Source organism: Acartia tonsa, chromosome 6 (genome assembly GCF_053477335.1).
Source record: "Acartia tonsa isolate MP-2025a chromosome 6, ASM5347733v1, whole genome shotgun sequence".
Lineage (NCBI taxonomy): Eukaryota > Metazoa > Arthropoda > Copepoda > Calanoida > Acartiidae > Acartia > Acartia tonsa.
In genome coordinates this window covers 10,373,915-10,392,973 of record NC_137265.1, presented here as the reverse complement: position 1 = coordinate 10,392,973, position 19,059 = coordinate 10,373,915, and the positions used below count along the sequence as shown (strand labels likewise).

General features: G+C 34.5%; 1 protein-coding gene across 1 annotated transcript; it reads left to right on the top strand.

Annotated features, from left to right (window-relative positions):
• Positions 1–1,451: 1,451 nt before the first annotated feature.
• Positions 1,452–11,433, top strand: LOC145323260 (uncharacterized). Its single transcript, XM_080165697.1, has 15 exons — positions 1,452–1,586; positions 1,954–2,033; positions 2,406–2,455; positions 2,746–2,820; positions 3,268–3,338; positions 4,757–4,835; positions 6,420–6,487; positions 7,969–8,036; positions 8,360–8,527; positions 8,782–8,880; positions 9,345–9,484; positions 9,843–9,886; positions 10,301–10,369; positions 10,897–10,966; positions 11,266–11,433. The coding sequence occupies exons 1-15, from the start codon at positions 1,543–1,545 to the stop codon at positions 11,332–11,334; spliced, it is 1,194 nt and encodes a 397-aa protein (XP_080021823.1). The 5' UTR covers positions 1,452–1,542; the 3' UTR covers positions 11,335–11,433.
• Positions 11,434–19,059: the final 7,626 nt, after the last annotated feature.

Here is a 19,059-nt window from a genome sequence, read left to right as displayed (position 1 = left end):
TTCTCTTAATAGGCCCAGTCATAAATCAAAACTTCTCCCGATTTTCTGGGGTTAGGTTAATTTTGAAAAGAAAGTCTTATATATTTTTTCATTATTCATTTCTTTTGACAAATACATTATTTATCGCATAATATTATAAACAGCTTTTCGCGGATATTAATTTGAAAATTATAAGGATAAAACTTACAAAACTGGTATTAATTTTATGACTTTTATTTTAATATTCGGGAAAAATTGTCTGTAATACAATAGCATAAATGATTTTTCAGTATGACTGAGAACTGGTTCTAATCCAGCGGATATTAATCGGTTCCGGAGCCATACTGGAAAGGATATTCTACTGGCATGTTTTATGACTTGAACTACCTCAACACGCAAGAAATGCAAACATGCATGAAACATAGGAGGGAAAGCAATTTTATAATTTGGTCTGCTATAAAACGTAAAAATAATTAGTTATTGATAAAACTAAGCTCACATATTTGTGAATTATTTTCGTATAGGGATATTTTTAGTAGTACAGTGTGGTTAATTTGGTTCTAGTGTCTCTGATTATTCCGTCAGTGAAAGTGGGTTATGAAAATACCAAGAGCCATCTACTCATTTAAGAGTCATTCCATGAATGCCATAGATTTTCTATGTTATTACTGTATCAAAGTTTGCTTTTCTTTTTCATTATATTGCAAAAGCACAGCTACTCTGTAAATGCGTAAGTTCATTCGCAGGTTATTTTTGGCCGTAAATGTAAGTTATTTCAAGAAGCATGAGTTCACTAAAAGTTTACCTGACGTTTCTTTTAACTTTATACTGACTAACGGTTGATCTATAGATTTGATATTTATATCCGTATTATACTGTTATTGATTGGCTTGGAGTTAACTGTCCTTGTTTTCATTAATTTTAGTCTTTTAAATAAAGCTTTACAGTTTAAATTAAGGGTCTGTACCAGGGGCGTCCAAGCTTTTTTATTTGGGGGGGGGGAGGTAAAATTTTGAAAATAAAAATTTTTTGGGGGGGGGGTGTAATCTTTATTTCATAGAGGCATATTTTTATTTGGGGGGGGGGGTAATCACCATTTTACCCTCCCCCCCCCCCCCTTGGACGTCTATGGTATGTACGTCCGAACGTAACGTATAGTTAGATTTTGGTATGTCAGAATTGTCCTATTTCCAACTTGGTCTGATGATTCCTGTAACAGTTTGAACGATCGAAAAAGCGTCGCAACTTTATAAACATTTGATTTCATTTTCTTGCTGAAATTGTTTTACTCAAATAATTTTTTAAAATATTCCTTGGACATATAGGATTATTGTTACAAACGAAGCGTCTCTATAATTCAATCTTAAAATGTGTGTCATAAGCTCATCTTGGTCTAAAATTAACGGAATGTCTGTTTGACCAACTATCTGATTTATTGTGCATTGCTTTTATGAATATTTAATTTTAGATAGCAAAAATATTACTGTGATAAATTTGAAAATGAAAGAAAAGAAATAATTTCAAAGTTGAAATATAATGAAATGATTACAAAATTTGTAAAATATGGGAAATACTTGTTTCAAAGGAAAAGTTGGAGTTATTAATAGGTAATTTGTTTTGTGAAGATATTCTAAAAATCTTAAATGTCGGTTAGTCTGTCAGTTAATGCAAGATTACTGAGAGATAGTTTGGATAAAGAGATGGTAAAAAAGAAAAATAATCAGAAAACAATACTTTTTGAGCGAGGGAGGAATCAATGGACTGTAAATTATACCTACAGGTCCCCAAAGTTTTCCAAACACACTGTCTCATTCGTCGGCTTTAAAACTTTGGGGACTTGCAGATTGTACAATTTTCCACCAGTGACTTTAATCTACTGATGTGGTAATATTGTTTAACATAATTTGGATTGTACATCAATTCATCGTTTATTGTCTTATCCCTTAAGATCCCTGAAAAATAATGTTTATTTAGGAGAATTCAGCTGTTGATGGTTGGTTTGGACAATGCAGGGAAAACATGTACAGCTAAATCTATCGTCAGAGAAACTCTAGGTATGTCTATGCAAACATGAAAAAGTAGGATGTCTGACTGTCAGTGTGTTTGCACAAATGATCTCGACATCGGCTATATTAAAAATCACCCATCCCAAACAAGACTTTTATTGTGTGCAGCAACTAGTATATTGTTTAATTTTGATAGATTTTATACTCCCATTTTAGATATTATTCAAATTAATCATAAATTTACAGACAACAAACCTTTTGATACATTCTGAATGGTTAATTGTATCATAGTATTGTAATTATTCATGTTTAGGCCTGTTCATGGGCGTAGGCATTCTTTTACTTTAACCCATAACCTCCCAAAAGATTGCAGTCATATTCATTTTAAAAAGAGAAAATTTTAAAATATATTTATTGTAGACAACGTAGCTCCAACAGTAGGCTTCTCCAAGGTTGATCACAAATATAAGGTAAATTTCAGAAGTTTTTAACAATTTTTTTACTATTCTACCTTCTAACATTTTGACCCACTTTTTGCTTTTTTCTTGTTTGCATGTGATTGTTTGAGAAGCCTGGGAATGTAAAAGCCCCCCCACCAAAAAAAAAAAAAAATTATATAAATATTTGTAAAACATTACAAATCTAACCATCCCGCCCCCTCCCATCAACAAAGAAACAAAAATAAATTTTTATACGTCGCGGTATGGTTCACATCCCTTAGATTTCAAAAATCAGTTTAACATAATTGTAAAATTTTAAGGGATATCAGATAACTATTTATGATTTGGGTGGAAGCAGAAATTTTAGAGGCATTTGGCCAAAATATTATCATGAGGTAATATTTGTATTTTAGTAGCACAGCTGCTCTATAAATATCTATATTTGTATGTCTGAAATTCCGTCAAAATAATCTTTTTAATGTCCAATTAATTTACATTATATAAGAAAATTATATCTTTCAAATTTATTTAAAGTTTTAAAATTTTTCAGAATAGTTTTCATATAAATCTTAACATATATGTATGTTGCAATCATCGAAATAGGATATAGTGTCTAATAAAAAATTACGTCATACAATACAAATGACCAATGATAGGCCAATATACATTGCAATTGACTAATGGTAAAATGTTACTGGCTTATCATTAGTCATTTGTATTGTGTGACCTCATTTTTATTTGGCTTTATACGCTGTTTCCCAATCATCACGTGCATTAATGGTGACAATTGCGCATGCTGCACTAACAATGCCTTGTATTATGCTTTACTGTATTATTTTAAGGTTCATGGATTTATCTTTGTGGTTGATAGCTCAGCTCATCAAAGACTAGAAGAATGTAAATCAGTATTAAGGTATTAGCTTTTTTTATTACTGCAGCTACTCTATAGCAAGAATGTCTGTCCATCACATAAAGTTAGGTAACACTGTTCATTGTTTATCTTAATTTTTGAAAATTATACCTATGAAAGCTTGATTCCCTAAACTGAATAACATTTTATTTTATTATTTGTTCAAAATATCAAACACTTTAGTACTGTCCGAAATACAATACTATTGTTTCTTTATCAATCAAATAATAAGTAATATTAAAACAAGGATGACAACATCCATAAAAGATAAGCACTGAAACGGTAGGACAAACGGACATTAACACTTTTATAGTGACAGAACTTAATAATAAGAATAAAAATGTATAAGAGTCGAAGCAAAATTGTAAGCAAATTTATTTAAAAACAGGATAATGTTTATGGACATACTTACATTTTTAGGACTTGTTTATAGAGTTGCGTCGCTTATAACATTATACTGTGTTGTCCCAGAAATCAACAACCAAAAATTAGATAAATCGGGTGATTAGATCACATAAAAATTTGTTGTGAAAAAAGTAAAAAAATCAACATGTTTAAAATGGACGTACCGACATTTTGGTAATGATTATAGAGTTGCTACGCTTTCTAAATCGTACCTAATTACTAAAGGAATCACCATGCAAAATTTGGTAATCGATAGGATAATTCTAACGTGCCTAAATTAAGCTATCCGTTACGGACGGACGAACCGATCCTAATTATAGAAAAGCTTCGCTTTTAAAAACAAGGATGACAACATCCATAAAAGCGAAGCACTGAAACGATAGGACAAACAAAAGATTCAAAGCAAAATTGTAAGTAAATTTGTTGTAAAACTGCTTGATACAGGATAATTTTTATGGACATACGTACATTTTTAGAACTTGATTATAGAGTTGCTTCGCTTATTACATTATACTTTGTTGTCCCAGGAATCAATATACCAAAAATCAGATCAATCCGATGATTTGATCACATAAAAATTTGTTGTTAAAAAAGTAAAAAATCAACATGTTTAAAATAGACGTACAGACATTTTGGTAATGATTATAGAGTTGCTACGCTTTCTAAATCGTACCTAACTACTAAAGGAATCACCATGCAAAATTTGAAATCGATAGGACAATTCTAACATACCTAAATTAACGGAAAAAGCTATCCGTTACGGACGGACGGACGGACGGACGGACGGACCGACCCTAATTATGGAAAAGCTTCGCTTTTAATAAGTATTTTTAAGGTAAATAAATTTTCTACTTAAAAACTTTTCCACGTTCGAGTGTTTTCATTCTGATAAAAATAAGGTTTTCTATGCAGCCAAAAAAAGGAAAAATATAAAGGAAACACAATCCTTTTACTTAATATTTATCACTCATTTGGAACCTACTTCAAGTGTGATATAATAAAAATGATATATCTAGTGAGATGTTAGAGAATGATCAAGTGAAGGGTAAACCAATCCTTCTCCTCTGTAACAAGTCTGATATTGATATAGCAAAGGTTAGCTTTCATTTAGTGGCGTGCACAGATATTTGGGGAGGGGAGGGGTGAAGGGTAAACCAATCCTTCTCCTCTGTAACAAGTCTGATATTGATATAGCAAAGGTTAGCTTTCATTCAGTGGTGTACACAGATACTTGTTAGGGGAGAGGGTGAAAGTAAACCAATCCTTCTACTATGTAACAAGTCTGATATTGATATAGCAAAGGTTAGCTTTTATTCAGTGGTGTGCACAGATATTAGTTAGGGGGGGGGGGGTGAAGAGTAAACAACCAATCCTTCTACTCTGTAACAAGTCTGATATTGACATAGCAAAGGTTAGCTTTTATTCATTGATGTGCACAGATATTTTGGGGGGCGGGGGGGGGGGGGGGTGAAGGGTAAACCAATCCTTCTCCTCTGCAACAAGTCTGATATTGATATAGCAAAGGTTAGCTTTCATTCAGTGGCGTCCACAGTTATTGGAGGGGGGGGGGGGAGGTAAACCCATCCTTCTACTCTGCAACAAGTCTGATATTGATATAGTAAAGGTTAGCTTTTATTCAGTGGTGTGCACAGATATTAGTTAGGGGGGGGGGGGTGAAGGGTAAACTAATCCTCCTACTCTGTAACAAGTCTGATATTGATATAGCAAAGGTTAGCTTTTATTCAGTGGTGTGCACAGGTACTTGTTAGGGGGGGGGGGGTGAAGGGTAAACCAATCCTTCTAATCTGTTACAAGTCTGATATTGATATAGCAAAGGTTAGATTTTATTCAGTGGTGTGCACAAATATTTGGGGGGGCGGGGGGGTGAGTGAAGGTAAAGCAATCCTTCTCCTCTGTAACAAGTCTGATATTGATATAGCAAAGGTTAGCTTTTATTCAGTGGTATGCACAGATATTGGGGGGGGGGGGGGGGGGTTAAGGTAAAGCAATTCTTCTACTCTGCAACAAGTCTGATATTGATATAGCAAAGGTTAGCTTTTATTCAGTGGTATGCACAGATATTGGGGGGGGGGGGGGGGGTTAAGGTAAAGCAATTCTTCTACTCTGCAACAAGTCTGATATTGATATAGCAAAGGTTAGCTTTTATTCAGTGGTATGCACAGATATTGGGGGGGGGGGGGGGGGGGTTAAGGTAAAGCAATTCTTCTACTCTGCAACAAGTCTGATATTGATATAGCAAAGGTGAACTTTTATTCAGTGGCGTGAACAGATACTTGTTATGGGGGGGGGGGGGTGAAGGGTAAACCAATTCTTCTACTCTGTAACAAGTCTGATATTGATATAGCAAAGGTTAGCTTTCATTCAGTGGCGTCCACAGATACTTGTTAGAGGGGGGGGGGGGCTGAAGGGTAAACCAATCCTTCTACTCTGCAACATGTCTGATATTGATATAGCAAAGGTCAGCTTTTATACAGTGGCTTTCCTTTTTTAGCCTTATGTTATTGTTGGATCTCCCTCTCCCCCCCCCCTTACTAGGAATAACAGCTGTTAAATTTGTTTATAGACCATGACATTCCTCTAATCTAAAAATTGTCAAAACGGGAGCAATCACATTGTAAGATATTTTTACCAATTTAACTATATTTCTTATTCAAATAGGATGAGATGGAATTGGTGTCAGATTTGAATGTTGAAACTTTAGTTAACGCTGCCAAATGTCCCACAAGGTAAACAAAAAAAGCATTTGATAGTACCAGCGCGCCGTATTAAAAATAAAAGGTTTAGGTTAGATGTCTTTCTATTTGTCTATTTGTAGCATAAATCAAGTTAATTACAATTTTCCAAGGAATATGTACAGGGTGGGGCAAATAAGACCGGACAAATTCTAACTTCTAAACAAATAAACATAAAATCGTCAATTTTAAAGATTTTATTGAATTTTAAAAACTGGCAAGCAAAATAGGTATATGACTAGTAGATAATTCAACAAAATCGCCGCCAGCCTCAATCACCGCCTCTATCGGCCTCCTCAACCGCCGGCAGGTCCAGGTCAAAATGTACCTGTCAAAGCTGGCGTAGTTCTCTTTGATAGTGGCAATGAGGGAGGTCTTTGTGGTATGGGCACGTATATTGGTGCATGCTTCAAAGTAGCCCTATGCCCAAAAGTCCATTGAATTAAGATCGGGCTGCTGGGAGGCCACATTTCCTTGGGAACATGAGTAACCGCCAAATTGACAAAATCCATGTTTTTGCTCTCATTTGGGCTAGGATTTAGCTACAGTGGACTTTAAGTACTCAAAATGCGTGTTTCGATGAGCTTAAGACACGCAAAAAATTTTGGGTCAAATTTCTAACTCCTTCCCTGTCGGGCCCTAGTGTTTGTGATTTCTTAAGGCTCAAAATCTTGAAAAATCGATCTCATTTCAGCTAGGATTGAGCTAAAATGGATTTAAACACGGCAAAATGTGTGTCTCAGTGAGCCTAAGACACCCACAAAATTTGGGGTCAAGATTCCAACTCCTTCCCTATCGGACCCTACGTTATGTGATTTTGCGCATTAACCACCGGCGCATTTGAAATCTGCCTTGTTGAACATTTGCGCGGCCATCTCGGTGTACACGTCTATCTTCGTCCCAAATCTTTTTTGTGCTAAAAGGTCATTACCTAAGCTTTTTATAGTGTGGTCAAACGTCCTGATTGGTTAAGTAGTTTTGGCGCTATGGCCGTTTAAAGTTTGTCCGGTCTTATTTGCCCCACCCTGTATATGTATTAGTAGTGATTGTACTCTATGAATCAAGGTAAAAAGATGTTTTTTTAAAAATTATCTATACTATTTAGCATCCAATTTATCGCTTACTTAATTGGAGAATACCAATTTATATTTAGTTAAGCCAATTGATTCGGCTGCTATTAGAGATACAAATCTGAAATATTTTAAGAACAATCTGTTTTTCAATGAATATCACCTCTACATCAAATTTGTTACGTCGGTCAGTCTGTTTTGCTCAAGCAAACATCAAATTTCTGTAAAAAAAAAAATATTTTTGTACAAAAAAGATCCTAAAACTTTTGAAGTATATCTATGATCTATCTATTGCATATAAATTGAATCTTCAAGCCATACATTAAAGTTAAATAAAATTTTGAAATATTATTTTAATGTAAAATGCAGTTCTTTATAAATATGTTGCAAAAAATAAATATTTAGAGTTGAAGCAAGTACTGCAACGAAGGACCAAGGGCTACGGGATGGTTATAAATGGCTGGTCAAATCAGGTAAATAGTCTTCAATTTTCGAAAGCAATATAATTGAAGCTTACATTTTTATCCTAATATAAAAGTAACATGTCTGTAGCTTAAGATTTATATAACCAGTTGCCTGATATGGTTTTCCTTCACAGTAATGCTTTTTATGGGTCAATGGAAGATTTATAAATAATTTTGAGGAGAGTAACTTCAACCTCCCCCCTCCCCAACTAAAGTGCTCTTGAGACCTCTTAGGGGCATAGCCGGTAGTGTATTATCAGTGCATAATTGTTTTTTGTTCTTTAGCTTATTATGGTTGTACAACTTATGGATACAATAATCTTTAATTTTAGTTATCGCCAACTATGTTGACCTGGAGGGGCGAGTGAGGCGAGACACAGCTGAGGAAACACAAAGAGAGGCGGAAAGAAGGGCAGAGGCGAGGAAAAGGATTGAGGAGAGGCGGAAAAATGAGGAGATGGTGGCAGAAACAGAAGGGCGGACCAATGATGTTGATTTAGGTAAATATCTTTGGGGGGAGTGGAAATTGGTCCCCAAAGTTTTTTGAACATGCTCTCTCATTGATTAACTGAAAAACTGAGAATTTAATTTTATACAAAGGAGGAGTGTCCAAACATTTCCATTCCACCACCAATTATAATCTACAGAAAGGATAATTTTTTTAATATCATCTTATACCTACTACTAGGAGCCTACATCTACCCTATATCATTGTTCTAATAATCAGATTGAACTAATCTTTTATTTGTTTAAGATGATGAAATGATGCCACCTGGATTTGTACCTGTAGAACAGCTGAGCTACCGATGGACTGGACAAAATGGCGGCAATCCACAATCAGCAAATAAAACAGGTAATATATCATTAAGTTTAAATTTTAAAAATATTTATAGAAAGATAAAATAGAACAACGAAGCTCTAAAATCCGACTTTATGGCAAACAAACAGTAACACTTGTCAGAACTTGTACATGTATACAATAAATTTATTAGTCTAAACTAAATTTAATATATTTTTTTTGCAAATTTGCGTAAATACTTAAATCATACAAAAAGTTTTTGTCAAAATAGTAAAAAATCTGCATGTTTTAATTGGACATACAGACTTTCTGGCAAAGATTATAGAGTTGCTACGCTTTCTAAATCTTACCTGTTATAGTAATCAGCATGCAAAGTTAGAAATTGATAATAAACTAAAAGGGCTAACAGTTACGGACAGACCGATGGACCGACTATAAAAAAACTTTGTAACTATAGAAAACCTTTGCTTTTACAAATATACTGATATATTTTAGTATGTAATATCATAATTATGTAGGCGATCATTTGAGTAATGGTGGCAACTCTGTTCACAATCAGCTGACAAATGGCGGCCACCCTGGAGCCAACGGGTCAGCTAAAGCTTCCTGTAACGGTTCTGCCAAGACTGTACATCACGCCAACGGTTCTGCTTCACAGGTGGTGACTCTAGGGTGGTCAAAAAGTACAAAAAATATACATGATTATTAATTCAACACCAATTATCTTATTTCAAGAGGGAATAATAGAATGAGGGTTTTTTCAAGCCCCGTTGTCCTCTCCTTCCATAAATTTCTATTTCAACAAATGACATCATAAAGTCAAAAATGCAAAAAAATGTTATCCTTAGCATGCGAATATAGGGATTGTAGAGGAGAGTCAACAACCCCCCTTGATATTGAAATTAGGAAAGCCTACCCTCATTTCCTTCCTTTTCGTCCAATCAAAGTTGACCTTCTCCCAGCAAAACCCTGTTGACGCCACTAATTGTGTAAAGACTAAAAAGGATTTTGTTTAGATTTCTGAAAATGGTCATCATTTAGCTCTACATCAAGAATTAAGGTACATCATTTATTACCATCCTTATATCTATAATTAAAGTACTTGGATGTTCATCTGTCTGTGTGTAAAAAATTGAGAGACACTTCCAAATTCCATGGATAGTTTAAAAGAAAGTGGAAAAGGACAAACTCCAGTCAAATATTTCAAAACAATTCAAGTAGAATATTAGGGTATAGTCCCTTTCGTGGCAACGCCCCTTTAGGGGCGATTCGTCAAAATGGTTTTTGATAGGTTATTTTAGGTTAGGTTAGTTAGGCAATTGTCCCCGCAGGGTTACAGCCCTCCGCAGGGACGTGAAATAGGAGAAAAGCTACTGTGAAAACACGAAGAAAAGGTAAGATACTATACCCGAATATTACTATAGAATTAATAATTGTTTTTATTTTACCAAATAACAAGAATGAAATATTTTAGAGTAACGGAGCTGCATCAGAATGGACATATTGTTGGGAATGGAAAACTAGAACTTGAACCTATACACAGGTAGGTGAAAAGCTAAAAAAATTAACCTAACATTTTATATTTAATTTAAGCATATATTTTAAAAATCAAATTGCTTAATTTTCAATAAAAATAAAAGCCGTAAGGACAGACAACCGTTAAACTAAATGATATGGAGACAAGGAAAGTGTCACGAGTGACCCATAGAAATACGTCTAAAAAGGAAGGATGAGAGGATAAGTGGGAAAGGAACCCCTAAAATGAGATAGATTTAGACTTATTTTAGTGTCGTCACAAATGACACTCTCCGTATCTCAAATGACATTCCCTAATTTATAAAATCAGCGGTGTTATAAATGCAAATAATTTTAAATACTCATTAGAAGCCTAAAACTATATTCTACATGGAATTTCGAATTTTCAAAAAGTTTAAAATTTGACTTATTTAAAGAAAAAATAGAATTTTCCACCATTTTCCTTATTCACCATACGCCTGTTTTTTTTTATAAAGCCGCAAAAAGACGTCGGCCTACTACCTTTGATTTTTCTTACAAACCCTTATCTTTTAGGCCAAAGAAAAGAAGCCTACTGGCAAAACTAAATCAAAAGAACATGGAAATAAAATCTATTGATGGAACGGTAAGATATATTTTTATGTTTTATTTTTTAAATAGTCGTTTTTAGCAATATCTATTTTTTTATTATACATTCGTTGTGCTGTTCTATTACTATAAACACAAATTTTATGAGAAAAGTAAGAAAGCATGTAGTTAAGATTTATTAAATAAAATGTATTTAAAGACCGTTACAGGAATCATCATGCCAAGTTTGAAATAGAAAGTTCAAACATTCCTATATTAAATGAAACGGCTGTCCCACAGACGGACGAACAAACCTTACATGTATTAAAGTTTTGCTTTTAAAAATTCTTTATTCAGATGACAAAGGCGGCAGAAATAGCGAGTCTACACTCTCTGGCTTTCACAGAGGAGCTACAATCTTTATAAGAGACTTAAAAATAAACAAGAAAAGTATTGTACAAAGACAAGAACAAACAAAAAAAGACCATTAGTATTAACAAAGCTTTACCAAATCTTTCGCTAATTTTTTGTCAGAAGTTGAATAAACACTTATTTGTTTCTTAATTACTGTTGTTTTTTTTGAAAGCCCAAACTTTTAAGTTGAAATCCAAACAAACTTTTAGGGGGAGCTTTTTTCTAATTTAGTAACGATATAAAAAACAATATACAATACAATCTTTGCCATAGAGTTGTTTTACAACTGGTTTTGTATAAGTATTAAGTTGTCTTTTAAAACAATTTAAATTTACATTCTAAAGTTGTAATGATTACTTAATATATTATTCAAAAGCGTATGCAAGGGAATGCCTTAGCACACTCATTAAAATTGAAATAAGAAAGGCCTGCAACTCTATGTGCACGCCACTGCTATCATTCAGATTTCATAAATCTGATTCTTTTAGAAGTATTTTCTCTTGTTCTCTCTGAAATGTAAAATTAATTGTAATATTGATTTTTGTACTTTGTATTGTGAAATAAAAATATTCTGCATTTAGTTATCTATGTAATATTCTTTTTTAGTAGGGCAGCTACTCTGTAATTCACATTGTCTGTCTGTCAGTCAGTTCTTCAGTTCGTAACACTATGGAGGAAATATAATTTTTTCGGCTGCAATTTAAGAAATATAAATTCTGCTGAAATTTTTAGTGAAAATTCTTATGATGCATGCTCATTTAGTCTATACATTTTTTTGTCCATCTGTCTGTCGGTCATGCTTCAAATGATTTAATCCTTAATTTCATAAAGATTTTATTAGTTTTCTTTAAGTTTATGAATATTCTCTTTCTTTCCTTTGTGTCATAGAAGTCTTGACAGGAAAATTTAGCCGTGTTTATTATCCAGAATCCGAGAATTTAACTATTTACAAAAAAAGATTCAGATAGAGAGCCGAATATTTGGAATTAAACAGTAGCGTCGCTTTTAAAACAAATGAACCTAATTAAACATAAATTCTTAGAAAGAGAGAGACAATAATCTGTTTATTTTACAAGTACCCAAAGTCTTATATTCACGTTTTCTTATTTGTTTGCTAAACAACTTTGGGGACAAATAGTCAATTTTGATTGGCTGGCTTATTAATTTAGTGTTCAAACGTTTTAACCACTAATTGTAATCTACAGAAGGGATAATTTTGTGTATAATCATTGGGGATGTACATCAATTTTTCGGCCATTGTCCTATCCCTTTGGATCCCTGCAGAATTCCCCTTAATATTAATAAATTACATATGAAAATCATAAATTTCAATTGAAGTATTTATTTATATTTAAACATTGTTATCAATAAATTTTAAATATATAAACAAGAACATATTTGTCCATTATCAGCAGGGCAATAACAAAATATTAATAATTTATGAAAAGGAATGACAAACGACAATAAAGTGAAAATATACTGTGTATTTTTTTTTCATGTTTTTACAAAAAGTAATATTGAACTAATATGAATTAAGTTGGATATATCCCTCATACCAAATTATTTTTTTCTAAAAGTGTTTCTTGCTTATGTGGGTAGCTTTAACCCCGTGGGAATCTATCCACACAGTCTGTTCAAATCCCAACCTAACCTGAAGCATATATTGTAGAGTAGCTTCATTCACTAATAACACGTACTTAAATCTATTTAAATACATCAAACATATTATTACAAATTGTTAATTCATTTTCTTAATACTCCAACTTCGCCCCAAACCCTCTTTAGATTGAAAAATATTATTAAAAATGTATCTACATTTTAGTATTTAATTTAGTTTTTATTGAGTAAGCAAAAAATTTTTTTTTTAATTTGCATACAGACAGAAAGGGAAAGATAAACTAGGCCTTATAGAACATGCTTTGTATGTAAAGAAATTCTATATTATTTACCACCTCTCCAAATAATAAAAAGTAAATTCACGCAATCTCTCCAATTAACCCTAAATTATCACACATAGTAATCACGCAACCTCTTCCAGTCATGAACCCTAAACCACCACACACATAACTAGCGGAAGTGGTTTCCTTCCACATTTCAACATCATTAACATCCCTTCCCCACCCCTTCATCCTCATTATTTGGGAAAAAATTTGGAAAACAAAAAACTAATTTTTAAAATGCTTTATCAAACATTTAGCTTTCAAGAGCGCAGAATTTAATAGATCATATTCAGAATACACCATCTACAGTTTTACAAAGCATTCAGATTAGGATAATGTTTAAATGTCATACAAAATAATTATAAACTCATAAACACATTCAACAAGGGTGACAACATCCACAAAATCGATCAGAGCTTTTTATATTAACCCTTAACAGTCGGGCCACCCGCAGATATGGCTTAGTGGTTTAACGTCCGCTTATCTGTTGGGGAGGTGTCGGGTTCGAGTCCTCAGACCGCATCAATACTAAAGATGTAAAATTAGTACCTACTGCTGCTCTTTCAGGCGTTAGAGATTTGGAGTAAGAGTAGGGGGGAAGCCTTAGCCCTAAATCAGGTATGCATGGGTGGTCCTTGGCATGGTGCACTAGTGATCGAAAAACGCTGTAAGGTCATAGGTTGATTGAAAAGTCCTTGTGGACTAGCATTGTGTAGTAGCTCACTAGTGTATTAGTGGCGTTTGTTAGTTCAACGACTAGGAGTCATACTTGGATCCTAGGTTGTATTGAAAAGTCCCTAGGATTTGATGTGGCTTCAGTCATTGCTGATACAGCGTCATGTTCATGCTTGGGTTGCATTAATTGTCGCAATAATACCGTGACCGAAAAATCACGAAACCTTAACTCTCCACCCATAAGGTTGAAGTGTAAATTACCCACAAGTTCTAATTAAAGTGCCAAGGAAATTGATGGGAAGGATGCAACTCGAATCCGCGTCATATCAAAGACGTTAAAAATGGTACCTACCTGCTCTGTTCGGCACAGGAAATCAAAGAGTTAGAGTAGGGGGAATGCCTTGGCCCCAAACAGGCGCAACTCATTACCATGCACAGTTAGGATCTCCAGACAAAGATCGTGCAATCAAAGGGTTGGTTGTCTGTAATGTACTGTACCACGGGTATGAGGTGAAGGACCAAGGGTCTGGCCTTGAGTTGACAAGTTGACTGTTCAGTCCAGGTGCAACTCACCCACACGACATTAACATTATTAACATTAACAGTCGGGCCCCTTGCCGCACCTTAATCAGTCGGGGGGGGGGGGGGGGGGGGGGGCGTTCAACGCCCCCCCTCATTATCTCAGTTCCTATTAGAGCTAGAGGGCTAAAATTTTTTGTGCAAGTCCCCTGTGTTATGGTGAATTTCCGACCTTAAGTAAGTCAAGGTCAATTTCCGCTTCCTTCACCCTTTTATTTCACAACCTTTGTTTTTAGGTCCTTTTTTACTTAAAAATGTCAAACGGCTGTAATTTTTTTATTTTTAAAGCTAGAAGAAATTTTTTTTTGCAGAAAATGTTTATTTTTATTTAAATTTTATAATTGAAATATCAAAACATAAGTTTCAGCGGCCGCAGCTGTACTTGGCAGCTGCCAGCCGCCGCAGTCGGCGGTCGGCGGGAAAACGGCGGCGGATCTTTATGAAATTTTAATACATTATGTAGACATGTAAGAAAAGCTTAAGTTTAAAATTTGAAGTCTCTAAGTCAAAATTTGCGGCCACAGGAGCATTTTAAAGATTTCTGGAGACCTGGAGGATCAGGACCTGCAGGATCATACCTGGAACCTGAAATTGACTTGAACACCTGTATTTAATATGAGGATGTACTACTAGAGGATGTTTTAGTATTTTGGTAAAATAAAATGCTTTTTTAAGTCAAAAACAAATTTTTGTTCTTTACCTGGATGACCCTGCCAGGTTTGCTGGCATCCTGTGCCCGCCAGGATGGAGATATTCAAAAAATTCCAACTCTCAGTTATGTGTCATACCCATACTTAAAAAGTCAAGCAGTTTGGGCTCTTTATCTTTCACACACAGAAAATGAGATAGAAAAAACCGGATGGGGGGGCGTTCAACGCCCCCCCCCCCGACCGTTAAGGGTTAAAGAAGCAGAATATAATTTCTCGTATTCATTCGAATCCGGTGGACAGGAACCGGTTCTCATCAATACGAAAAAACTATGTCTAGCATCGTATTATATCCAGTTTTCTACGAATATAGAAATGTACAATCATAAGATTAAAACCAGTTTTTTTAGCCGGTGCCTTCGGCACCACGGGGCTAAAAAAACTAGTTTTAATATTATAATTGTACATTCTATATCCGCGGAAAGCCGTTTATAATACGATACGAAAAATAACTATTCTCGTATTCATTCGAATCCGGTGGATAGGAACCGGTTCTCATCCATACGAAAAAACTATGTCTAGCATCGTATTATATCCAGTTTTCTACGAATATAGAAATGTACAATCATAAGATTAAAACTAGTTTTTTTAGCCGGTGCCTTCGGCACCACGGGGCTAAAAAAAACTAGTTTTAATCTTATAATTGTACATTCTATATCCGCGGAAAGCCCTTTATAATACGATACGAGAAATAACTATTCTCGTATTCATTCGAATCCGGTGGATAGGAACCGGTTCTCATCCATACGAAAAAACTATGTCTAGCATCGTATTATATCCAGCTTTCTACGAATATAATAATGTACAATCATAAGATTAATTAAAAGCAGTTTTTTTAGCCCGTGCCTACGGCATCTCGGGGCTAAAAAAACTAGTTTTAATATTATAATTGTACATTCTATATCCGCGGAATCCGTTTAAAATACGATGCGAGAAATAACTATCAAAATCTTAACAAAAATCGTGGTATTACATACTACATAGGTATACCCAGGGAGTAAGGGAGGGGACAATGGATCGAATATTCAATTTTTAGGAGTCTCAGACTTTGGGGACTGGCTTAAAGGGAATGTGCAAGAATTTAGCAGTTTCTGACTGAGTTTGGGGACTTGCGCATAGAATGCCGCTACTCGTTATGTATGTTTTGAATATTGCAGACGGGGAGAAGGGATAAGGGAAGTGGGGGGAAGGGAAATAAACACTCGTTGTGTTAGTTTGGAATGTAGCAGACGGGGAGAAAGGAGAAGGGAGGTGGGGGCAAGGGGCAAGGGAAATAAACAGAATAAAAAGGGGCAGTCATATTCTTGCTAGCAGCTGGCCGGGTCCAATAATCTTTTAATATTAAAATCACACTAAAAAACCTCAATATATTTCATCAAAAACAAGTTGTGATTTCACTTTACATGACGCTATGGAAATCTATTATTCAATTAACAATCCCTTTATAATTTCCTACAAATCTATTGGATTAAACTGGATTTCTTTGATAACTCTTATATTGAATTAATTGCCCATTGTCCCCTCCCTTACTCCCTGGGTATACCAAAAATAAATACTGTATATGTGTTAGGTAGTAAAGTTTTTATCTGTAGCTTAAGATCTCGATAACTTGATTGATTTATCCACTTTAAGCAAGCATTACATATGTCCTAAGATGGTTTTAGGCTATTTTTTGCTATGGGCACATCCTCTAGTACTCCTACATAGGATATGTATAAGGTATATACTATATTGTTTCTTAAAGTTTCTTAATTCAACTAAGCAGCTTTTGCAGTTCTGTAAGGTTCATGTTATTTACTTGGCTGCTGTTAAAGATAGGCGGAATTGTTTGTAATGGCACTTAAAAATCTACTATATAACGTAGGTCTATCTGTTGCTCTGTTACTCTGATTCACATGAAATAGATTCATCTGATTTTAATAAAATATCTACACCATTACTCACTTTGACCTGTTATATTTGCTTTTTCTGAAATATAAATACTTATTTTTATATTTTGTCCCATTTATTTTTGTTGTCATCCTTGTTAAAAGCGAAGCTTTTTTTACAATTAGGTTAATATTTCCACAACAATTTTTACATGTTGTCATCAACCTATTTTTTGCCCAGTTTTTTAAATGGTGATTCTTAGTAAGATAAGACTTTGTATAATAAGCAAGCTTCTATAAACAAATGTAATACACCTAAATATATTAGATTATGTTTTACATCGAGTTTTCAATAAAATAATTAAAGATTAAATATTTATTGCACCATTTTTGGCAGTATTCATTTTGTCTGTCTGTCTGAGCTATGCTTTTTAAGAGGTTGTCATTCTTGTTTTTTTTATGAAATTGGTGTAACATTTAACCTAAAATAACTTTTTATATTATATAATGTTACTAATAGTAGCTCTGAAGATAATAATTATCTATCTATCTATCTAATTATATATATATCTATCTAATCATCTATCTATCCATCTCTAGACATAATAAGAGGGTAAATGATTTGAAGAATCAAATAAAAACATCAAATTCTGTGAACGTTGAAACACAATACGCTAGACACATATACCCCCCCCCCCCTCCCTCATAATGCCCTCTTGTTTATTGTCTTAAAATTAACCCCCCTCCTCTCCCTCCTTCTTTGAAGTCTCTTAATTTCTTATATATCTCTCTTTTTCCCTCTGAATTTTTACTTCTTTTGCTTCTTAAAAAGAGTATTTAGACACATTTCTATAGCGCAAAATTTTCTCACCATTTGATAAGAGGGGTTTTATGAGGTGGTGGGGGGGGGGGGGGTGCTCTGGAATTATTAACCCCTATGCTACCTTTACCTATGCACCCCCCTCTCTTCCCTCTTCTCCCGGCCTACGACACAGTTATAGTTTTAATTTTAAATTGTTAACTTAAAGGTTTTGTAGCTTTTCATCAATGGGCCTGGCAAGCACAGAAATCACCTCCTCTTATTTTTTAAATTAATGAAAAATATGGGGAGAGGTTTTTTTCTTTATGCCTAACCCCATGTGGGAAGCCTTTACCCAATATAACCTAACCTAATCTGACCTAAAATGCTCTATTAGTAACTTTTGGTAGGCACTTTTTACAACCAAGGTTTGATGTTATTTTTTGCTTAAATATTGCTTCTAAATTGGGAGGGAGGGGACATTGGACATGAACTAGTGTAAATACGTTCCCTTATTCATTTTCATAAACTTTGAGTTCTTGATTAAATGTTGAAGGTTGGTCAAACCTCCAATTAAAACGTTCAATCTACAGAATTGGTAATATACATTAACTTTTCTTCAATGTTTTAACACTTAATATCATCCTTTTTTTATGTATATTATGCTTAGTTCCGCGACCGTGGCTCAACACGTAGCGCATCCGCTCGTCGTCGGGAAGGTGATAGGTTCGAATCTCGGTCCGACACCGCGTAGTAACTAAAAACAATAATGGTTCCTACTGCTGCTATGTCAGGTGCGTGACATAAATAGTTAGAGTAGGGTGAATGCCTTGGCCCAAAACAGGCGCAACTCACTACCATGCACAGTTAGGACTTCTCAGACAAAGGTCGTGCAATCAAAGGGTTGGTTGTCTGATATGGCAAATGGACGCTTTACACCGCAATCATAGGGCTTAGGGCTGACAACCCTATCTCATATCCATAAAAAGCCACATTGTTACAAAAACACTGACAAATTGTCAGTGGCCTATGCTCCCCCTGTGAAGTGAAAAGGGCTTGTTACTGTATATATGTTTAGTTCCAAATATTTTCCACCGTGTTTCCTCCCTTGTAAATTACCTCTATTTTTCTCCAATTTTCAACCACTTTTTTTTATGAAAAGGCTCTGA